Source organism: Trichosurus vulpecula, chromosome 5 (assembly GCF_011100635.1).
Source record: "Trichosurus vulpecula isolate mTriVul1 chromosome 5, mTriVul1.pri, whole genome shotgun sequence".
Taxonomy (NCBI): domain Eukaryota; kingdom Metazoa; phylum Chordata; class Mammalia; order Diprotodontia; family Phalangeridae; genus Trichosurus; species Trichosurus vulpecula.
Window position 1 is genome coordinate 57,955,672 of NC_050577.1, and position 17,981 is coordinate 57,973,652.

At 38.8% G+C, this 17,981-nt stretch overlaps 1 protein-coding gene across 3 annotated transcripts in view; it reads left to right on the forward strand.

Moving 5' to 3' along the window:
- The window catches only part of CACNB2 (calcium voltage-gated channel auxiliary subunit beta 2), a 178,256-nt gene that overhangs the window by 156,530 nt on the left and 3,745 nt on the right, over positions 1 to 17,981 (forward strand). For all 3 annotated transcript variants that reach the window (XM_036759212.1, XM_036759213.1, XM_036759211.1), the window contains exons 6-9: positions 645 to 778; positions 5,488 to 5,568; positions 6,711 to 6,769; positions 12,249 to 12,358. In XM_036759212.1, coding sequence (XP_036615107.1) covers positions 645 to 778; positions 5,488 to 5,568; positions 6,711 to 6,769; positions 12,249 to 12,358 — 384 coding nt within the window. The remainder of the gene's footprint in view (positions 1 to 644; positions 779 to 5,487; positions 5,569 to 6,710; positions 6,770 to 12,248; positions 12,359 to 17,981) is intronic.

Genomic DNA, 17,981 nt, shown 5'->3' on the forward strand with positions numbered 1-17,981 from the left:
TTTGCTATTTATCAGGTTTGTCTTTATTTCCATGGATCATTTTAGTATGGCTCCACTCCCTTCCATCCTGTAAAGCCTCTTGGGCTAGTTAGCTACCTCTTCTATGAATCCTTTGGGCTACTGGAGTGCAAATCCGTCCTCTTCTGTAGCCTTCAAATGTTTGTTGCATTTTCTGGAGGCCTACTAAGGTGACTTTTGCTCTGACACAGAGCAAAGTAGTCCAGGGAATGCCGTTGATGGGATTGAATGTTTCCAGTGTTCTCTTGCTTGCTTTCTACAACGTGTCACTTGAAGAAATCAAGTGACACATTATTCTGTGAGTATAGTACCCAAGATACAATGCCATGTTCCAAACCACACTTAGCAAATGTCAGTTTGATTCTAAAAATACCCCATCTTTGCTGGTGGATTTAATACAAGGCTCATTTAATTATGCAAACAGATATTTTGAAACTCTGTTCAAGGTTTGTTAGATGCATCTACTTTTTCAGTCCTTATATGCTTTTGCCTCTAAGTTTAACTTTGTGTACCATGGTAATCCTTTGACTCCAGATCATTTGGGTCTAACTCCATTTTATTTTCATTATAACCTGTTTTTCCTCTCTTGGCCACCTGATGATTTTGACTTGTTTGTCTGTATATAGCTATAGACATAGATGCTACTGGCTTAGAAGCAGAAGAAAATGATATTCCAGCCAACCACCGCTCCCCTAAGCCCAGTGCAAACAGTGTAACATCACCCCACTCCAAAGAGAAAAGAATGCCCTTCTTTAAGAAGGTAACATTGAACTTCTGAGCTCTTCTCTGTCCACCTGCTCAGCCGCCACTGCGCCACGTTTCTAGTCCTGTTGACTGTCTGTGTCCTCTTCCAAGCCAATAACATGCATGCTCTGTTATTCTTTATTTCTTTTCCATGCCGCTGTAGCTAAGCAGAAACAGAAATCGGTAAGTTTACATTGACATAAGCTGTGTTTATCCTGCCACTGGCATCATTAGCATTAATTCTCACTATTTTATTAAGTACATTCTAGTACTAAGAAAGGGATCTATCAAACAGCAAATTGAGTCCGTGCATTTAAAACCAACTAAGTTCAGTGAGTGACTCAGTGAAACACCATTACAGTACTTATCCTTTTTGATGGAATAATAGACCACCAAAGGAAGTGATTGAAACATCCAGGGACATCAAACACTGACAACTCCCCATAATGCACCTCTATAGTGCATGCTTATTCTGTCTGTCTTTGTCTCTTTCTTTTTTTCCAGATTTTTAACATAATCAAGCATATTAAAACAATGACTAGAATCTAATTTGTGATATCCAGATACATAGCTTGTACTAAAAAGAAAAAAAGCCTTCAATTTTTAATTTAGTCAGTATTTAAACTTCTAATCCACTAGGTGCAAAATCTGCAGATGAACAAGACCAGTGGAAAACTGCAGACTTGTTTTGGCGGTTTACTGTGAGTTTCTCCTATTGTCATATATAAATTCTCTCCCAATGTTCTTGCCTCTTCCATCAGTCAGATTGCAGCATCCCATCTATTGGACACTGGGTCTAGCAGTCTCCTTGTGAGCCTTTGCCACTGGCCAACCAAGGTGTCAAAGAATGATGCGATTGTCTCTGCTGACTGGTATTTTCTCAGAACCCTTTATTTCAGATGAGAGTCCACTTCCTGTCAGTAGGTTTTGCAGCTTCTGAAAGAGGCTGCCTACTTCTCCCTTTTTTTAGGAATCCCCTAATTCCTGTTCCTTCCCTTCTTTTACACACCACCATCTGTCCTCACTTTGATAAATATGACAGTGTTACCAAGGCTGGCAAAAAACAGTGGGTGAATTCCAGCACAGGAGTGTGCAGTAAATAAATTCTCCTCTGTTCACCCTCCTCCCCCAACCTTCTCTGAAGGTTGGACTCTTTTTCCCTGGGAATGGGTCTTCTGCCTTATGCATCCAGAGCTCATAAGTAATTTATATGGTGTTAGGTACTGAACTGCAAGGTTTTTGTTTGTTTGTTTGTTTTCTATATGATTGCCAGTAAATAATTGAAGATAACAGAACCATAGTCAAAAAAAATGTGCCTAAATTAAAGCACGCAGATCTCTGTTATTAAGACCATCAGTGATCTAAAAAGAGAAACAATAGTATAAGAATGATCCAATCCCATAACACAGAGATTCAAACAGAAAAGTGGTCAAGTCTTTGTGGTCTCATGTTGGCAGTCCTTCTGAGGCTTTCACCAGAGTCATCCGTTGTATAGTTGAAAAGAAACTTAACAAATCAATGCCACCAACCAAAGGCATTGAAGTGGAGTGGAAGGAGCACTGTCACTGGGGTAAGAGGATCTGGTTTGAAACCCACCTCTGACAACACTTCCCTTTATGACCTTGGGTGAGTCACTTAAACTCAATGGGTCTGTTTCCACATCTGTGAAGTGTCAGAGATTGGACTCAATGGCCTCTGAGGTCTCTTCCATTCCAGTGGTGCAACCTCTATCTTCACCTGATCATCAACAACCCACAGTAAATAGATTAGAACAAGTGATCAAATGATAACCAGAGCTTCTGGTCATATTCCTTGTTCTTTCCCTGAAGTTCCCCATACCTCCAAATATATCCCAAAACATTTTTTAATTATTTATTGCTATTTTTGCCAGTGAAGATTGTATAACAAAAGAGAGATAACAGGAAAAAGCAGCTGAAAATCCATTGGTTTATTTTTAAGGTTAGAGCTCAGAGTGCCACTATTCCATCAAATAAGGTAATTTCTGTATCTACCCTAATTATTTATTAAGTAGCTGGTTGAAGACTAGCAATGGGTAGCCCTTTGCTGGTTGACAGTCACAAAAAAAAAGAAGCAAAGATTTATTGCATCAGACACTGACCCTCTATTAATTACAGACTTAGAATTTCTTTGGGCTGTTACTAAAATGCATGCATCAAACTATTTACATTCCTGGTCTCAAAGGTAGAAAAAAATCTCTTGATGCTGCAGAGTTACAAGGACGTGGCTTCCAAACATTTTGAGCCTGCGCCTGCATTATATAAATAAGTTCATTTATATGCTTATGATGCCTTGGGCACTGGTACTCATTCTTCTTATGTTATCAATTATGTGGTGAACTTTTATGTAGCACTGCAGAAAAAGAGAGATATTTGGCCGCGAGGTTGTTTTCCATGTCTTAGATGGCTTTAGGTTGGTGCTTGTGTGGCATTCTGTGCTGTCACTGTATTCATGTTTGTCTTGGTTTTTTACTTCCTGTATAAAATGTTCTTTACCTTGTTATGTCTCTTTAAATTTACCTGGAAACTCGTTAAACATTGAAACAGTGAAAAATGACAGCACAGTACTCAGTATTGTGTTCCCCCTTCTCTGGGAATATGGATACTATGGTGACTTTTTCCAGATTGGTGCATTTGTTTTGAAGGTGCTTTTAAAATTTCTAAAACAAACTTCAGGAACCATAAATATAAATGAAAATGATTTTAATAGCACAAAATAAATTGTTTTAATAACAAAAAACTCAAGAAACTGTGATATGAAAATAAATTCATAAATCTTCCATATTTGAGGATTAACTTATAAAATGCCCAGAATAATTTAAAAGACATTTCATTTTTGTTCATATCTTTTTTGAAAAAAAATTATTATAATCTGACAAGCATCCTAATATTGCAAGGATATAATAACAAAGTGAAAAACCGTCCCTGCCCTCAAGGAGCTTACATTCTACTTAAGGAATATAACATGAAAACAGATAAGTATTTACATGAAAATTTGAGAGTGAATAGTAACTAAAAGAATAAGAAAAAGCTTCCAGTAGGAGTTGGCACATGAGCTTGAAGGAAGCTAGAGATAAGAATTAATTTCCTCTTACTAATTTATTTAGAGTAATTCACAAATCAGTAGATGCTCTAATTAAGAAATCTTAACAGGATCTTCTTGGCATTGGAGGCTGCATTTATTGTCTCTAAGTACAACTGCCCAATCCTTGACCAATTTTATGTCTTCTGTTATAGAAATATCTCTTTGATATAAAGTTAATGGCTACCCATTATCTTCTGGCTATTTTCTTCATCTTGAATCTATCAGTTGAGCTATGCCAATGATCCACTTGATTTTGTAACTGGCCATGTCTCTCCACCCCACCCCCCAAATTTTCTTAATGCAGAGGGAATTTAAATCATCCCTGTAATATAGACATGCCTTAAATTCAGCTGCAAAGTGTAGACGTGTGCTAGAAAGGCAGGCAGCATGGTGCCATGGAGAGAGCATTGGCTCCAGAGTCAGAGGACCTAGGTTTATATCCTGCCCCAGATGCTTAATAACAGTGTGACCCTGGATAAGTCCCTTAATGTCTCTGGGCCTCAGTTTCCTCCACTACTTCTGTTATCCTATGATTATAACTCCTTCCCCAGTAGTATGTTAGATACTTAGAGAGATTACCATTTTGTTCAGTTTATGAAAGTATTACTGAGTGCATGAAAACATAAATGACCTCAGTGGTTCAACCCTTTGGTTTTGAATTTTTAGCTTGCTAATATTTTTAAAGCCTATACACATTATATACAAAAAAGCATGAATATACGACTAGTATTTATTTATTAGAAATGACATCTGGGTGGATTGGCTTCTGCATGGAAGTGGAAGAGAGGCAGTGTTCATGGTGGTTAGAGAGCTGGTGTTAGAAGTTGATAGAGCGGGGATTGGAGTCCTTCCTCAAACACCCTCTAGCTTGAGCCTGAGCAATTTATAGCCTCTTAGCTCTCTGGCAATCCTCTGAGACCGTAAGTTGCAGAGAAGATACCAGCTTACATTAGTAGAGAGAGCTTCCACATTCAAGACTTCCTGATAGCAATGAATCCATAGGACTTGTCCCTTCTCCCTATTCTTAGAGAAGTAGGAACAGACCATAAAATAGATAGTTACATTTGTTTTAAAAGGAATTTGTAGTTTATTTTCTCCCGTCATAGATGAAGCCAATAATTAAGACAAAAGACTTTCAAATCTTTTTCATCCCTACTTTATTGAGCTGTATTGGTCCCAACAGTCTGGACTATTTCTGTTTTTAATACAAACTAACACTCCTACTCACCTGCCATTGCCTTACAGACAATCCAAAAAGATTTCTTAAGCCCATCCGTCCCAAGGCATGTTCCCATGCTTCCTTGCAGTCTTTCTACCATGTCACCTGATTGTGTCAGAAGCAGCACCTTCTTCTAGATGAGCTTGCCTATGAAGAAGTCAGATTACCATGTCTGGAGAGAGAAAAGGGAATAACAATGGTTTCAAGCATAGGAAAACTTAAGAAAATAAACTCACACCTTGGCCTGAGTTTATTTATAGCAGAGGCAAAAAAATCTGGAAAACCAGCTCCTTTTATTATTCCTCTTGGTTGAATCCCCAGGGAAGTGAGTGAATGGCTTATAGATAAATGATAAGCATCCTGTCTTCCTGCTAAGGTTCTGAAAGCTTCTCCTCTCTCTGCAGACAGAGCACATTCCTCCTTACGATGTGGTGCCTTCTATGCGACCGGTAGTGTTAGTGGGGCCTTCTCTGAAGGGCTATGAGGTAAGTAGCCTCTCTCTCTTTTTTTAATTTATGGAATAAAACAAGCATTTTTTGTATACTATACTATATAGAGCTCATATGTACTATACCATATACAGTATACTATAGTTATACAATATAACATACTATAATGAAAAAGATGAATGTGCATGAAACTGAAAATGTATTATGTACAACTTGCTATTCCTTTTAAATATATAACATTATCATGTAAGGTTTTTTCCCCTTCTTCCCTTCCCTCCACCCTAGAGATAGCTGTCATTAGACATTAGCATCTCTTAAGTAGCATCTCGCAGCAAGTAGAATCAATCTTCTACTCAGTCCCCCCTCCCAGTTTTTTAACTTAGATGAGCCTGAAGTAGTCACCAAATTATTTTAAGCTGTTGACGCATGTTGACAAGTATTTGGGGAGGGAGGTTTGGGGGACTGCTACTTGAGAAAACTTGGTTATTGGCTGTGTTTTCAGGCAGAAACAAAATTGATGGTGTCATCAAATGGAGAGTGATTACAACAGCTCTTGGTATGAGAACCATTTGAAGGAGTTAGAAATGCATAATATAGAGAAGACTTGGGGAGAATATGAATGATCCACTAGCTCTCCTTAAATATCCAACAGGCAGTCTGATGGAAGACAGATTAAAATTTTTGTTTGATTTGCCCCCAAGAAAGAAGAGTTAGGGCTAGTAGATAGAAATATCAGAGAGACAGATTTTGGTTTATTATAAGGAAAACTTCTTACAGCTGTAATTATGCAAGAGTAGAAAAGATTTCCTCCAAAGATAATGAATTTCTTGTTGCTGGCAATATTCAATCAAAGGCTGGATTAGCACTGAGAATACTCTAGTTTTATAGGTTGGTTCTTCTGGAATAGGTTGGACTCATTGGCTTCTGAGGTTCCTTCTTATTCTGCTATTCTCTGGCTCTGTGAATCTAATGTAAATGAACCATTTACAGTAAATATTAGTAAAAAGAGACTAGAAACTTCTTTTATTTTTTTTATCAAAAATCAGAAATGGAAAGTAATAACCTTCAAATTACATAATTTTTTCCAAATATGAATCCCATGTCTATCATTCTTAATAAAAACATTTTTAACCAGTGATGATTGTCATACCTTGATTTGTTGCTTTGCTTATTTTTAGGTGACAGATATGATGCAGAAAGCACTGTTTGATTTTTTAAAACACAGATTTGAAGGGCGGTAAGTACATCAACATGCTTTTTATTTTCTTATTTTTTTCATCTTTGGAGATGTACTCAAGTAGAGTCCTGGGGGGACATGCACATGTTACCATGATGAGGTTCAGAGTGTAAGTAAAACTGTTCTCAGAAGCCTAATCAGTTCCAGGATGTAGTCTTCCTTAGTAGAGAATGTTCTCCAACCAGTTGCTAAACTAATGTTCCTGAAGTACAGATCTGAGCCTATCACCTTCCTATTCAATAAACTCCAGTGGTTCCCTTTATCTACAGGCTCAAATAAAAAATCCTTTGGCTGGCATTCAAAGGCCCTCACAGCCTGAGCCCTTCCTACTATTCCTGTTTTCTTATACCTTCCTCCCACCCAAATAGTCTGCCATCCAATGATGCTGGTCTCTGCTGTTTCTAAGAAACACTATCTCCTGACTCTGGGCATTTTCACTGGTTGTCTCTCATGCCTGGAATACTCTTCCTCCCCTTCTCCACCTCCTGGCTTCCTTCAAGTCCTAGCTAAAATCCCCACATTCTACACAAGAGGTGTCAAATCTGTGACCCACTCCCAGGTGCAGTCCTGAGCCAGATTAAAATTTAATTGGGAAATATTTAACAGAATCAATAAAAACACAATAAAACATGTTCTCTTTCACTACATGACTACTATGGATATGTTTTACATGACAACACATGTATAACCTAAATCGAATTGCTTGCCTTCTCAATGTGGGGGGGGGGGGCGCAGGGAGGAGGGAGGAAGGGAAAGAATTTGGAACTCAAAGTTTTAAAAACAAATGTTAAAAATTGCTTTTACATGTACCTGGGGGAAAAATAAAAATAAAATGTATATAATTTATAAATTATATAATTATATTAAATAAATAATATAACATAAAATATGTAAATTTTATATATAAAATTTATATAATAAAAATTTTAAAAGGAAAAGTTTTTAAAAAGAAAAAATCGCTATAAAACATAAATAATGTTAATATAGGGTTTTCTAAGTCAATAGGAAGCAGCAGGGGTCCTTAAATACCGCTTAGTGACTCCTGTTTCTATTTGAGTTTGACACCACGGTTCTGCAAGAAGCTTTTCCTGATGCCCCTTAATGGTTATACTTTTCCTTTATTGATTATCTTCAACTTATCCCGTACGTATTTTATTTATACATAGTTGTTTGTGTGAGCTAGACCTAGACATAAGCTATTTGAGAGCAAGTACTATCTTTTATCTTTCTTTGTATTCTCAGAGCCTGGTGCATAGTAGGCACTTAATAAATGCTTAGTGACTCAGCACCTCTACAGACCTCTGTGTAGAGCACTGTGCTAGGAACCAGAGAAGGTAAATAGTTTGGATAAGGTTAGAATTCCACCAGACATAGTCATAATGGAATGACAGCTAGAGGAAGCAATGAAGGTGTGAAGGCTTCGAAATCCGAGTCTGAGTGCTGGCTGATAGGCGTGTTCATCGTGTGACCCTGCTGAGTAAATCCTTTAACCTCTCTGATCCAGGCTCTCTCTTCATCTGGAAAATGCAAAGAATGATGTTGTCTTACCTGCTGCGAGGGGTTGTTATGAGGAAAAGAGCTTTGTCAACCTTAAAAGAACTCCATCAAGATGAGCTGTTATTATTATAGAAGTCCCTGATGCTCTTCCCATTTCTCCTTTATCACTGGTACAGGAGGAAAGTCATCAAATGTACCCCTTGAATTTAAAACAGGGGAATGGGACAAGGGAGCCTAGCAATGTCAAGACCATTTCTCTACATTTTCACTGTGGAAATGACATTATCCCTCTTCCCTACATCTTTGCTCCCTTCTTGCCAGCCATCATCAGAGAAGAATTGGGACCAGATTGTCAGATTAACCATATCAGTAGGGTTCAGGAGTTCCATGTAGCATTCTTCATATGATAACTTATTCCTTTTATTCTGTGGGTGGGGAACCTGTAGCCTTGAGGACACATGTGACCCTCTCGGTCCTCAAGTGCATCCCCATGTATAATTATACCTTTTAGTCTGCCATTTTAAAATGGGGTAGAATGAAGGCTTTTTCCCCACACAGTCTCAAAGTTAGGGAGTAGCAGAGAATGAAATTTTTCAAAACAGTTCAAGAAAGGGACACAATCAGAAAAGGAGTAAATGTACTTTTCAAGAGAAAAAGAAAAATAGGTGTTTATCAGCTAGGCCTGCCTTCCCTAAGTCTTCTAATTTAATTTTCCATAACTTCATGAAATGATTTATTACATACTAGGCCAAGAACTATTGCCTCTGGCATTGTGCAGGCCTGGCTAAGACTAAGAGGTGCACCTCTAATCTGCCCTGTTAGAATAAATCAGCATGCATTTGTTCATTCCTTGGCTCTGTCTCTTAGTGCAGTTGAAAACAGTCTATGTGAGCATTCTCTGACTATGGTATGTCCTCCTGGAGAAACTTTGATGCTTTTTTATGCATCAATAAATCCATTGTGTCTTCTTCAACAAGTAAAGATATATCAAAAGGAGGGAAAGAAAGAGAAAAAGCGAGATCGTTCTGATTCAGCTCTCGTCTTTAGAAAAATGTAACCTTTACTTAGACCTGGGCAGACCATGAATTTGAAAGGCGAAATCCAAGTCAGAGGCTGTGTCTTGGCTCTGTATGCCAGGATATTAGCCAACTTGATTGTTTTCATTAAGCGAAAAATGAAATAGCAATGAGGAATAACCTATGTTCTCATCAGTGAGACTACCTTGGCTTATTCCCATCCTTGGAGCTAGAGTTGTACTTTCTAGGTACTTTGGTCACTTATTCTAAAGCCTGGGGCCTCTAAGACTTGATCAGCAAGCGTTCATTAAGCATTTACTGTGTATCAGGTACTATACCGGAGCTAAAAAGACAAAAGTGAGTCTTCTCTACTGACCTGCCTGGGAGGAGCTTACTTAATGAAAAACACAGCATATACGCCTATAACTAGAATGTATACAAAATGAATACAAGGTAATTTTGAGATGGAGAGATCTTTTCACCCAGTAAAGGTTTCACACAAAAAAAGATAACACAAAGATTGAAGGAAATCAGATATTCTAAGAGATGAAGGTGAGGAAAGAGTGCATTCCAGGTATGTAGAAGTAGTTTCTAAGGGATGGTGAGAAAATGCATATGGGAGTGGCAGTGAATGTCAAGAAGTATTCCCCCTTCCCCACTGTGATTAGTGAGTCTTGGGGGTATGAGAAAAGGGAAATCTGGAATACAGTGTCATCTGGGTAGAACTGTGTATCAGGTAGGACCAGAAGATAGAATGAGAGGAGAAATGCTGAAGTGAGATATATCTTCACTGTAGAGTAGGAGATGGCAGAGTCCACAATAAAAGAGTCAGATAGCTCTGGAGAGGGATATGGAGTTTGGGGGTCATTTTTGATGTGGTCCATAAGGAAAAGAGGATTGGCAGTAATGGTTAGAGAAGAGGGTCTGTCTCTTCAGAAGTCCTCATTCAGTGTCACGGGAATGAAAAATGGGTAAGAATTCGCTAACCATTGGGCAATGCATTCAGGCAGAGTAACAGGAATTGGAAAGAGTTCCACTGATGAAAATAGGTGAGAAAGATGTTCTCCTTATGATCCCTCCTCATGAGTCCCCAGTCTTAATGCACCCCTTATTCTCAAGCCTAATACAATCTTTTCACCATACATTTCACTTATTAAAACTTTGGATGTTCAGGCTAGAGGAGAGCAGATCAAGACACGAAAATTCTTTACTCTTTGGCATCACACCTCAGGTGGTTTATTTAAAAATGAATCTGTCCCCGTCCTTATATGTAAACGGAGCTTTTAAAAAATATCACCTTGCAGAAAGGAGATAATAGAAGAATTAAACAGGCAAACCTGCTCTGATAGTCAAAACTAATATCTGTGACTAATTAAATTCCTCAGTCTAGTGATTCTGAAGATTTCAAGAATCTACAGTGAAATCTTTGGAATGTGTATTGAAGTATAAGAATGTGCACAATAACTCAGATTCTTCCTGGGCCGTGTATGAGGAGGTGATTTTGAAAGTCAAGAAACCAGGGAAATGGATGATATTCCATTAATGCAAGGCAGCTTTGTGTATACTTAGTTGGAAGGAGGGCACCGATACCTCAAAGGAGTGACTGCTGGCGTTTCTGAGGCAACATGAAGCAGCATGTCCCAAATCTGCTGCCCAGAGAGTCCTTGGCTCTCCCCAAAGCAGAGGCTCAAGGCCTGAGAGGAGAGAAGATTATCTGCAAGCAGCTTTTATCTAATCAGTAACGTCATCTCCCTCTGGAGTGTTTCTGAGAGGGCATGATCCAGGTTACACAGGATGACAGCATGACTGGGTTGTGAGCTGTATCTTTGAAGGGAGTTACCACATTGATCAGAGCACAAATCCAGTGACATAGCAGAGAAGAGTTTGAGCCCTGAGAACAGGGCTCAAATGGTCCTTATGAATTTTCCTTGTCCATTCAGCAGAATCCACTCAAATGCTGAGTATTAAGCCCACCACTCTGGTGTAGGCCCTCAGCACCTCACATATTGATTATTGCAGCAATCTGCTCTTAGGTCTGTCTGCCTCAAGTCTCTCTTCATTTGGCCATTAAAGTGATATTCCTAAAGTACAAGTCCAACCATGTCACCTCCTACTCAGTAAACTCCAGTGGCCCCCTATTACCTCTAGAATCAAATACAAACCCCTCTATTTGGTACGGAGAGCCCTTCGTAAATTGGAGATCTCTTACCTTTCTCGTCTTCTTATACCTTGCTGTCACATACTCCAATCCAGTGACAAACAAGACGCTACATCTCTTGGCTCTAGGCATTTTCTCTGGTTGTTCCCTTTGGAATGCTTTCCCTCCTCATCTCTGCTTCCTGGCTTCCCTGGCGTCCTCAAAGTCCCTACTAAAATCCTATCTTCTACAGGAAGCCTTTCCAAACACCTCTTAATTCTAGTGCCTTCCCTCTCTATCTTTATGTTTATCCTGTATATAGCTTGACTGTACAAATTGGTTTGTTTGACATTTCCCCCATTAGAGTGTGAGTTCTTCGAGGGCAGGGACTGTGTTTTGCCTCTTTACGTATCTCCAGCACTTAACATAGTGCCTGGCACATAGTAGGTGCTTAATAAATGTTTATTGATTGACTGTGGACCCCCTGTTGTACTATTATAAGGCAATTACGCATCTTTGTAGCCTTTATTTGTAGCATGAATAGCCATATTTGCCTGATTTAACAATGAATATATTGGGATTGTTTACCTAGAATGTCTGAGAAGTCAGTGTATGTTATGAGACATGCCCTGCAGGTGGTAACAAATTTCGTGGGCCCAAAGATCTAAAGTTCCAAGCTGTGATGATATTTTTCAGTTGAGCTTGTCACGCATTCCCCCATTTGTGTATTTCATGTCACATGCCCAGTTACCTGAATTAATTTTAACTGTCTCTTTTTTTCACCCACTTTCCAGAAGCCTGAGTTTAATGATTTTTTTTTTTTGCACAGGATATCTATCACAAGGGTCACAGCTGACATCTCGCTTGCCAAACGCTCAGTATTAAACAATCCTAGCAAGCATGCGATAATAGAGCGCTCCAACACAAGGTCAAGCTTAGGTAAGTTTGTACAACACTGATAAACCTTTGCTCTTCAAACAAGAATTTCAAACACTCTCCAGTTTGGTGATAGCAAAGATCTACCTAAATCATGCCAGTTGTCTTGGAACTCGCATGTTGCCAGGAGGCAGAGAGGTGGTTTCTCCTTATAAAAATCCTCCATTTTGTAATCAATGTAAGAATTTTGATTTCTTTAACAATCTGAAGTGGACAGAGTGCTTTCCTTTCATGAATTCTATAAGGTGTTCGCTCAAATATCATCATGCCTAATTTACAGATGAGGAAGCTGAGATTCTGAGACATTAGTGACTTACCCAGAAATTCACACTAGGAAGTCTGTGAGGAGGTGAGTCACGTCTCTTAAGTACCAACCCAAATTGGAAATAGACTATACTTCACTGGTTTGTCAGAGTATGACAAAGTCCTCAGTCCATCAAAAGATTTCCTTCTACATATGGAGATATGCAGGCACTGAACAAAGACATTGGGTCCTCACTTTATAAATCCATCAGTGCTAAGTGGGATGGGATGGTTATGACCCTATCCTTACACTGTCCCCCCAATTTAAATGTTTGCTATCCTCAGCAAATCTACTAGAGTGTGTGTGGAAATTCCATAGTCCCAGATCGTGGATAGCTCTTTTGTGACCCAGGGAAGTTCCACGCTATCTTTTTTTTAATGCCTTCCCCGGTGCCTTGTAGTAAAGAGTCTCAAGAAAAGTCTTTCTAGCACAGTTTCTAATTAAATATGGTAACAGCGATCTTCTATACTTCCAAATAGTTAGTGATACAATTTAACAAACCAATGCCATTTGGCAAAATTCATCATAGGTTAATGCCTGGCTTGTTGCTTGTAAAAAAAAAGTGCTTTCCCCAACCCAAAAAGAATAAAGAAAAGGAAAGAAAAGCAAGTCTCCTTTCTCAAAGAGAACGCATGGCCTTTAGAGAATTCCTTAAGCATGTAGGGATCTCCCCACTAGGGTTCCAAAGCTGGGGTTGACTGGAAATCACCCCCTCACCATACCCACCTATAACTGGGGAACCAGACCAATTTAGTTGGATGCCTTGGTAGCAACACTAGTTGACTGGCTCTAGAGGAGCCGAGTTTCTTGTCCTCTCCCTCTCCCATGGAGGGGCCCTTCTACTCTGGTCTCATTGGGGTAGTAAATACTATAATAATATCAGCACTATCTGAGATTAATCACTTATTTACTTACAAAGCAAAGAAAATCAAACTTCCTTCCTAAGAAGGAAAAGTCTAATGCCTACAGAGATTCCAGAAAGAGGAATTTAGCAGTTTGGGGAACAGACCACAAGCCAAGCACAGAGGTCTGAGTAAATAAAGGGAGATTTCAATTATTCAGAAGACTATACCAGCTCTCTTACTGCTGAAAGCACAGCCAGCTAATTTGGACTTGCCTTAATGACAGTTAGATCTTTCACAAGATGACAGAACCAACCAGGGAAAATTCTCTTTTGGAGCTGATTCTCACCATCAGAGAGTCCTGGATTGGAAATAATGAGTGTTAAAGGGAAGTAACCATTACATCCTAGAGTTAGTTAAGATAAGTCTGACAGGAACTCTGGATTTTTGGAAAGCATAATTCAAAGGGTTTGGAGGAAAGAGAGGTAGGATCTCATGATTTAAAATTCTACTGGGAAAATCAGCATAACGGACAGAAAACTCTAAAGAATGAAGTTTTGAAAGCACACACACACGAAGAAAGTTCAGGGAAGAGAAAAAAGGGGAGTGGGAATTAGTGGGGGAAAAACACAGAGAATTGCACAGGGAGCTTACCAACCAACTTAGACTTTTAAAATACATGCACAGAAGGTTAAGGCAGGAAGGTGACATTCTAAAAGAGGAGACAATATGTATGTATACAGGCATATGCAAAAGACATCCAAAGCAGATCCAAGGTAACAAGGGAGAAAGAGGGGAGGAAAACTAACGATGGTAAACCAGGAAAAGTTTCATACTGAAGGTGACATTTGAGCTGACTCTGAAAGGTAACAAGAGGTTCCAGGACTTGTAGGAGAGGAGGGAGTATGTTCCAGGAATAAGGGATAGATGGAAACGGGAGATAGACCAGTTTGGCTAGTTCATAGAGTCTATGAAATAATATGTAATGAGGCAGGAAAGGTAGGATGGGGCCAGATTGTGAAGAGCTTTAAATGCCAAACAGAGGAGATAATAGGGAACTTCTATAGTTTATTGAATAGAAGGGTGACACGGTTAGTTCTGCACTTCAGGAAAATCACTTTGGTGGCTGTATGGAGTTTGATTTGGGGCAGAGAGAGACTTAAGGCAGAAGAACCAATTAGGAGGCTATTGGAATAATCCAGGTAAGCAGTGATAGAGACTGAGCTATGATGGCAACCATGTCAGTGAAGAGGAGATAGATATGAGAAATGTGTTGCTGTGGCAACTGAGTGTATAAGTGAGATGCACGACATTGAAAAGTCAGGGATGGTACCAAGATTGCAAACCTGGGTGACAGGGACATGTAGAAGAAGGTTAGTTTTAAGGGGGAGCGATAATTTCTGGAAATGTTGAGTTTGGGATCCATGTGGGACATCTATTTCAGAATGTAGGCTGTTGAAGATTCAATATTAGAATTCAGGAAGGAGATAAGGGTAAGATATATAGATATATAGAGATAGCTCCAATTATCTGCGGAGATGATAAGTAAACCCAAGAGAGTTGATAAGATTACTAATACTTTTATTACTGTGTATTACTTCTCAAGGCTGTAAGCACCTAGAACCCAGAGCTATATCTCTCCCTTCTTATCTTTGTACCTTGGTGCACTACCCCTAGACAATGTCAAGTTAACTAGATTCTCCACATTGTTTCTGAACCATTGTGTTTTCCTTCGAAGTTCCTCCATAAGCCAGTCAGCTTATCTTCGTTTTTATCTCAGGGGAAGATTGGGATTTTTTCTTCTGAGTCGAGTACTCTTTTCTTTCTTGTTGAGTCACTTTTCAGTTGTGTGTGACTTCATGACCCCTTTTGGGTAGAAACCAGAAAATACTAGATACTGGAATGGTTTGTCACTTCAGCTCATTTGACAGATAAGGACATGCAGGCAAATAGGATTAAGTGATCTGCTTAAGGTCACACAGCTAGTAAAAGTCTGAGGCCGGAGTTGGACTCAGGAAGATGAGTCTTCCAGACTCCAGACCTAGCACTCTGTGCACTGCACCACCTAGCTGCCCTCTTTTCTTTCTAGAAGAGTAGAAAAGAGAAGAATCACAGAGCTGAAGTTCATTTTATTGAAGAATGCTCCTGATTGAAACACTGGTTATATGCAAAGCACTGTATGCTAAGTGCTGAGTGGAATACAAAGATAAATATCATCCCTCTCCTCAAGGAGATGACTTGCTTCATCCTTCAAGGCAAGGTGGCCCCTTCTGTGAGACAGAAGCTGGCTTTGGAGGCTTTTTAGTTTTTAGACTGAGAAATGGATGTCAAAAATCTTTGACATCTCTTTTATTGAATTAATCTTTTAAGAAGATAATGTGTTGAGCTGAAGGAAGATTCCTGGTGTTAACATGTTTCTCTGACTACAAACTACCTGTGCTTACAGCGTTCTTTCTCCCTAGAAAATGTTGGTCAATTCTTCTTAGCCCAATCAACAAATCAACAGGCACTCAAATCACCAAGCATTTATTAGGCACTTACTATGGAAGACACAAAGAAAAGGCAAAACCAGCCTCTACCCTCAAGGATCTGACATTCTAATGGGATGGACACATACCACATGAATGTAAATAGGCCCATATAAGATACATACAGAGGAGAAAGGAGATAACCTGAGAGGGGAAGGCACTAGCACCTGGTGGGACTAGGAAAGATTTCCTGAAGGTGTCTCTTGAGATGAGTCTTGGGGGGGTGGGGCAGAATCCGTTTCTAAGAAGCAAAGGTGAGAAGGAAGGACAGGTTTCAAGACAGTAACTTTTGATGGCTTGGAACTCTCATGGGGTCATCCCCAAATAAACTCGCCTCTATGCATCAAAAATGGTGCGTGTGTGTGTGTGTGTGTGTGTGTGTGTGTGTGTGTGTGTGTGTGAGAACTCTAGTTATTTTTATAGTGGATATTGACATACACAACTGGTTAAATGCATTATATAGCTTTTAATTCAGGTCAGATAAATATTGCTGTAAGTCCCAGAGCAAAGAAATAGATATGAACCTTAAAGTAATTCCATACTTCTTTAAAAGATGTTATCAACATCATTGCATCAGTATGAGTGCTTTCTCTGCTAATGTACCTTGTAAAGCCCTGCATGCCTTACTAGTACAGGGGTTCTAACCAGGTATCTGGAAACTTAGGTTTTTGAAAAATTAATATTTAATAAATATTTCCTATTTTTAATTTTTATAATTTCATTTATTATTTAATAATTAATTTATAATTTAATTTAATTTAAATAAATATTTAACAAAATATTAACTATTTAAATATAATAGATTTTCTTTGCAATCCTATATATTTTATGCATTTAAAAACATTATTCTGAGAAAAGGTCCATAGGTTTTACCACACTGCAAAAGAGATCTATGACAGAAAGTTAAGAACTCCTGCTTTAGTAGATGTTTTCATATATTGTTGGTGGTGTTTTTTTAATTACCCCTTTTTTGTCCAGGGTTCTAGTGAAGAACCCCTAAATAATATTGTATGATCATAGGATTTTAGATTTACAGGTAGAAGAGACCTCAGTGGCCATCCAGTTCAACCCCCTCATTTTACAGAGGAAAATGACAGGGCAGGGGTGGGGAGGGAGTGACTTGCCCAATTAGCAGAGTCTGAATACTTGGACCATCCCTAAGCCCATTCATGAAGTTTGTTCCAACTGGATAGACTCTGCCAGAGCTTATAATGAATCACCATAGACTTCACAATGACCAGGTCACTTACATGCTGGTGTTTAAAAAAAAAAGTTGAACTTATAATCCAGCTTGTTATGAAACAGAATGCTTCATGGAACACAAAGCCATATTAAGAGAAGGATCAGAGTAGGACCTTTTAAAATGAATCACAAACACCAAACCTTAACCAAGAGCTATTGAGTAAAATAATAATGCCTTACAATGGGTTTTATAAGAATAATCACTGTCACTTTAATGGTAGGTCTCAAGAAGCTTTCATCCTTATTTTAGAAGTGGTTTATGCAAATAGCCACATTTAATAGTTATCCACATGTCCTCCTCGGGCAGTAATTAACTTACCTTTTCTGATGTTGTTCTGGAATGGATACTAGTTAAGGTTGCCTTTAAGAAACTTCTGTCCCAGGGCTAAGCATGTGGGGCCAATTTAAAGATAATGCGTCTAATTATGCTTTCAGACTTTTGCCATATGTTGGTTAGTTTTGATGAACTGGTTTTTTTTCCTCATTTTTTATTATGAAGAATGGCTCTCTGTAAAGGGATATGGGGACGGCTGTATATCAAGAAATGCAGATGATGTTTAAAAATAATAGTAAGATTTTATCTGAAAATGTTTTTTTAAACACAAGATAAAAAGGAGGAAGCCCCTTTACCTGTGGACATTAAGGCCTGTTTGCTGCACTCTAGGCTTTGATCAGTTTTGAGAGAACAGAAAGGGAACTAGACAGAGTGA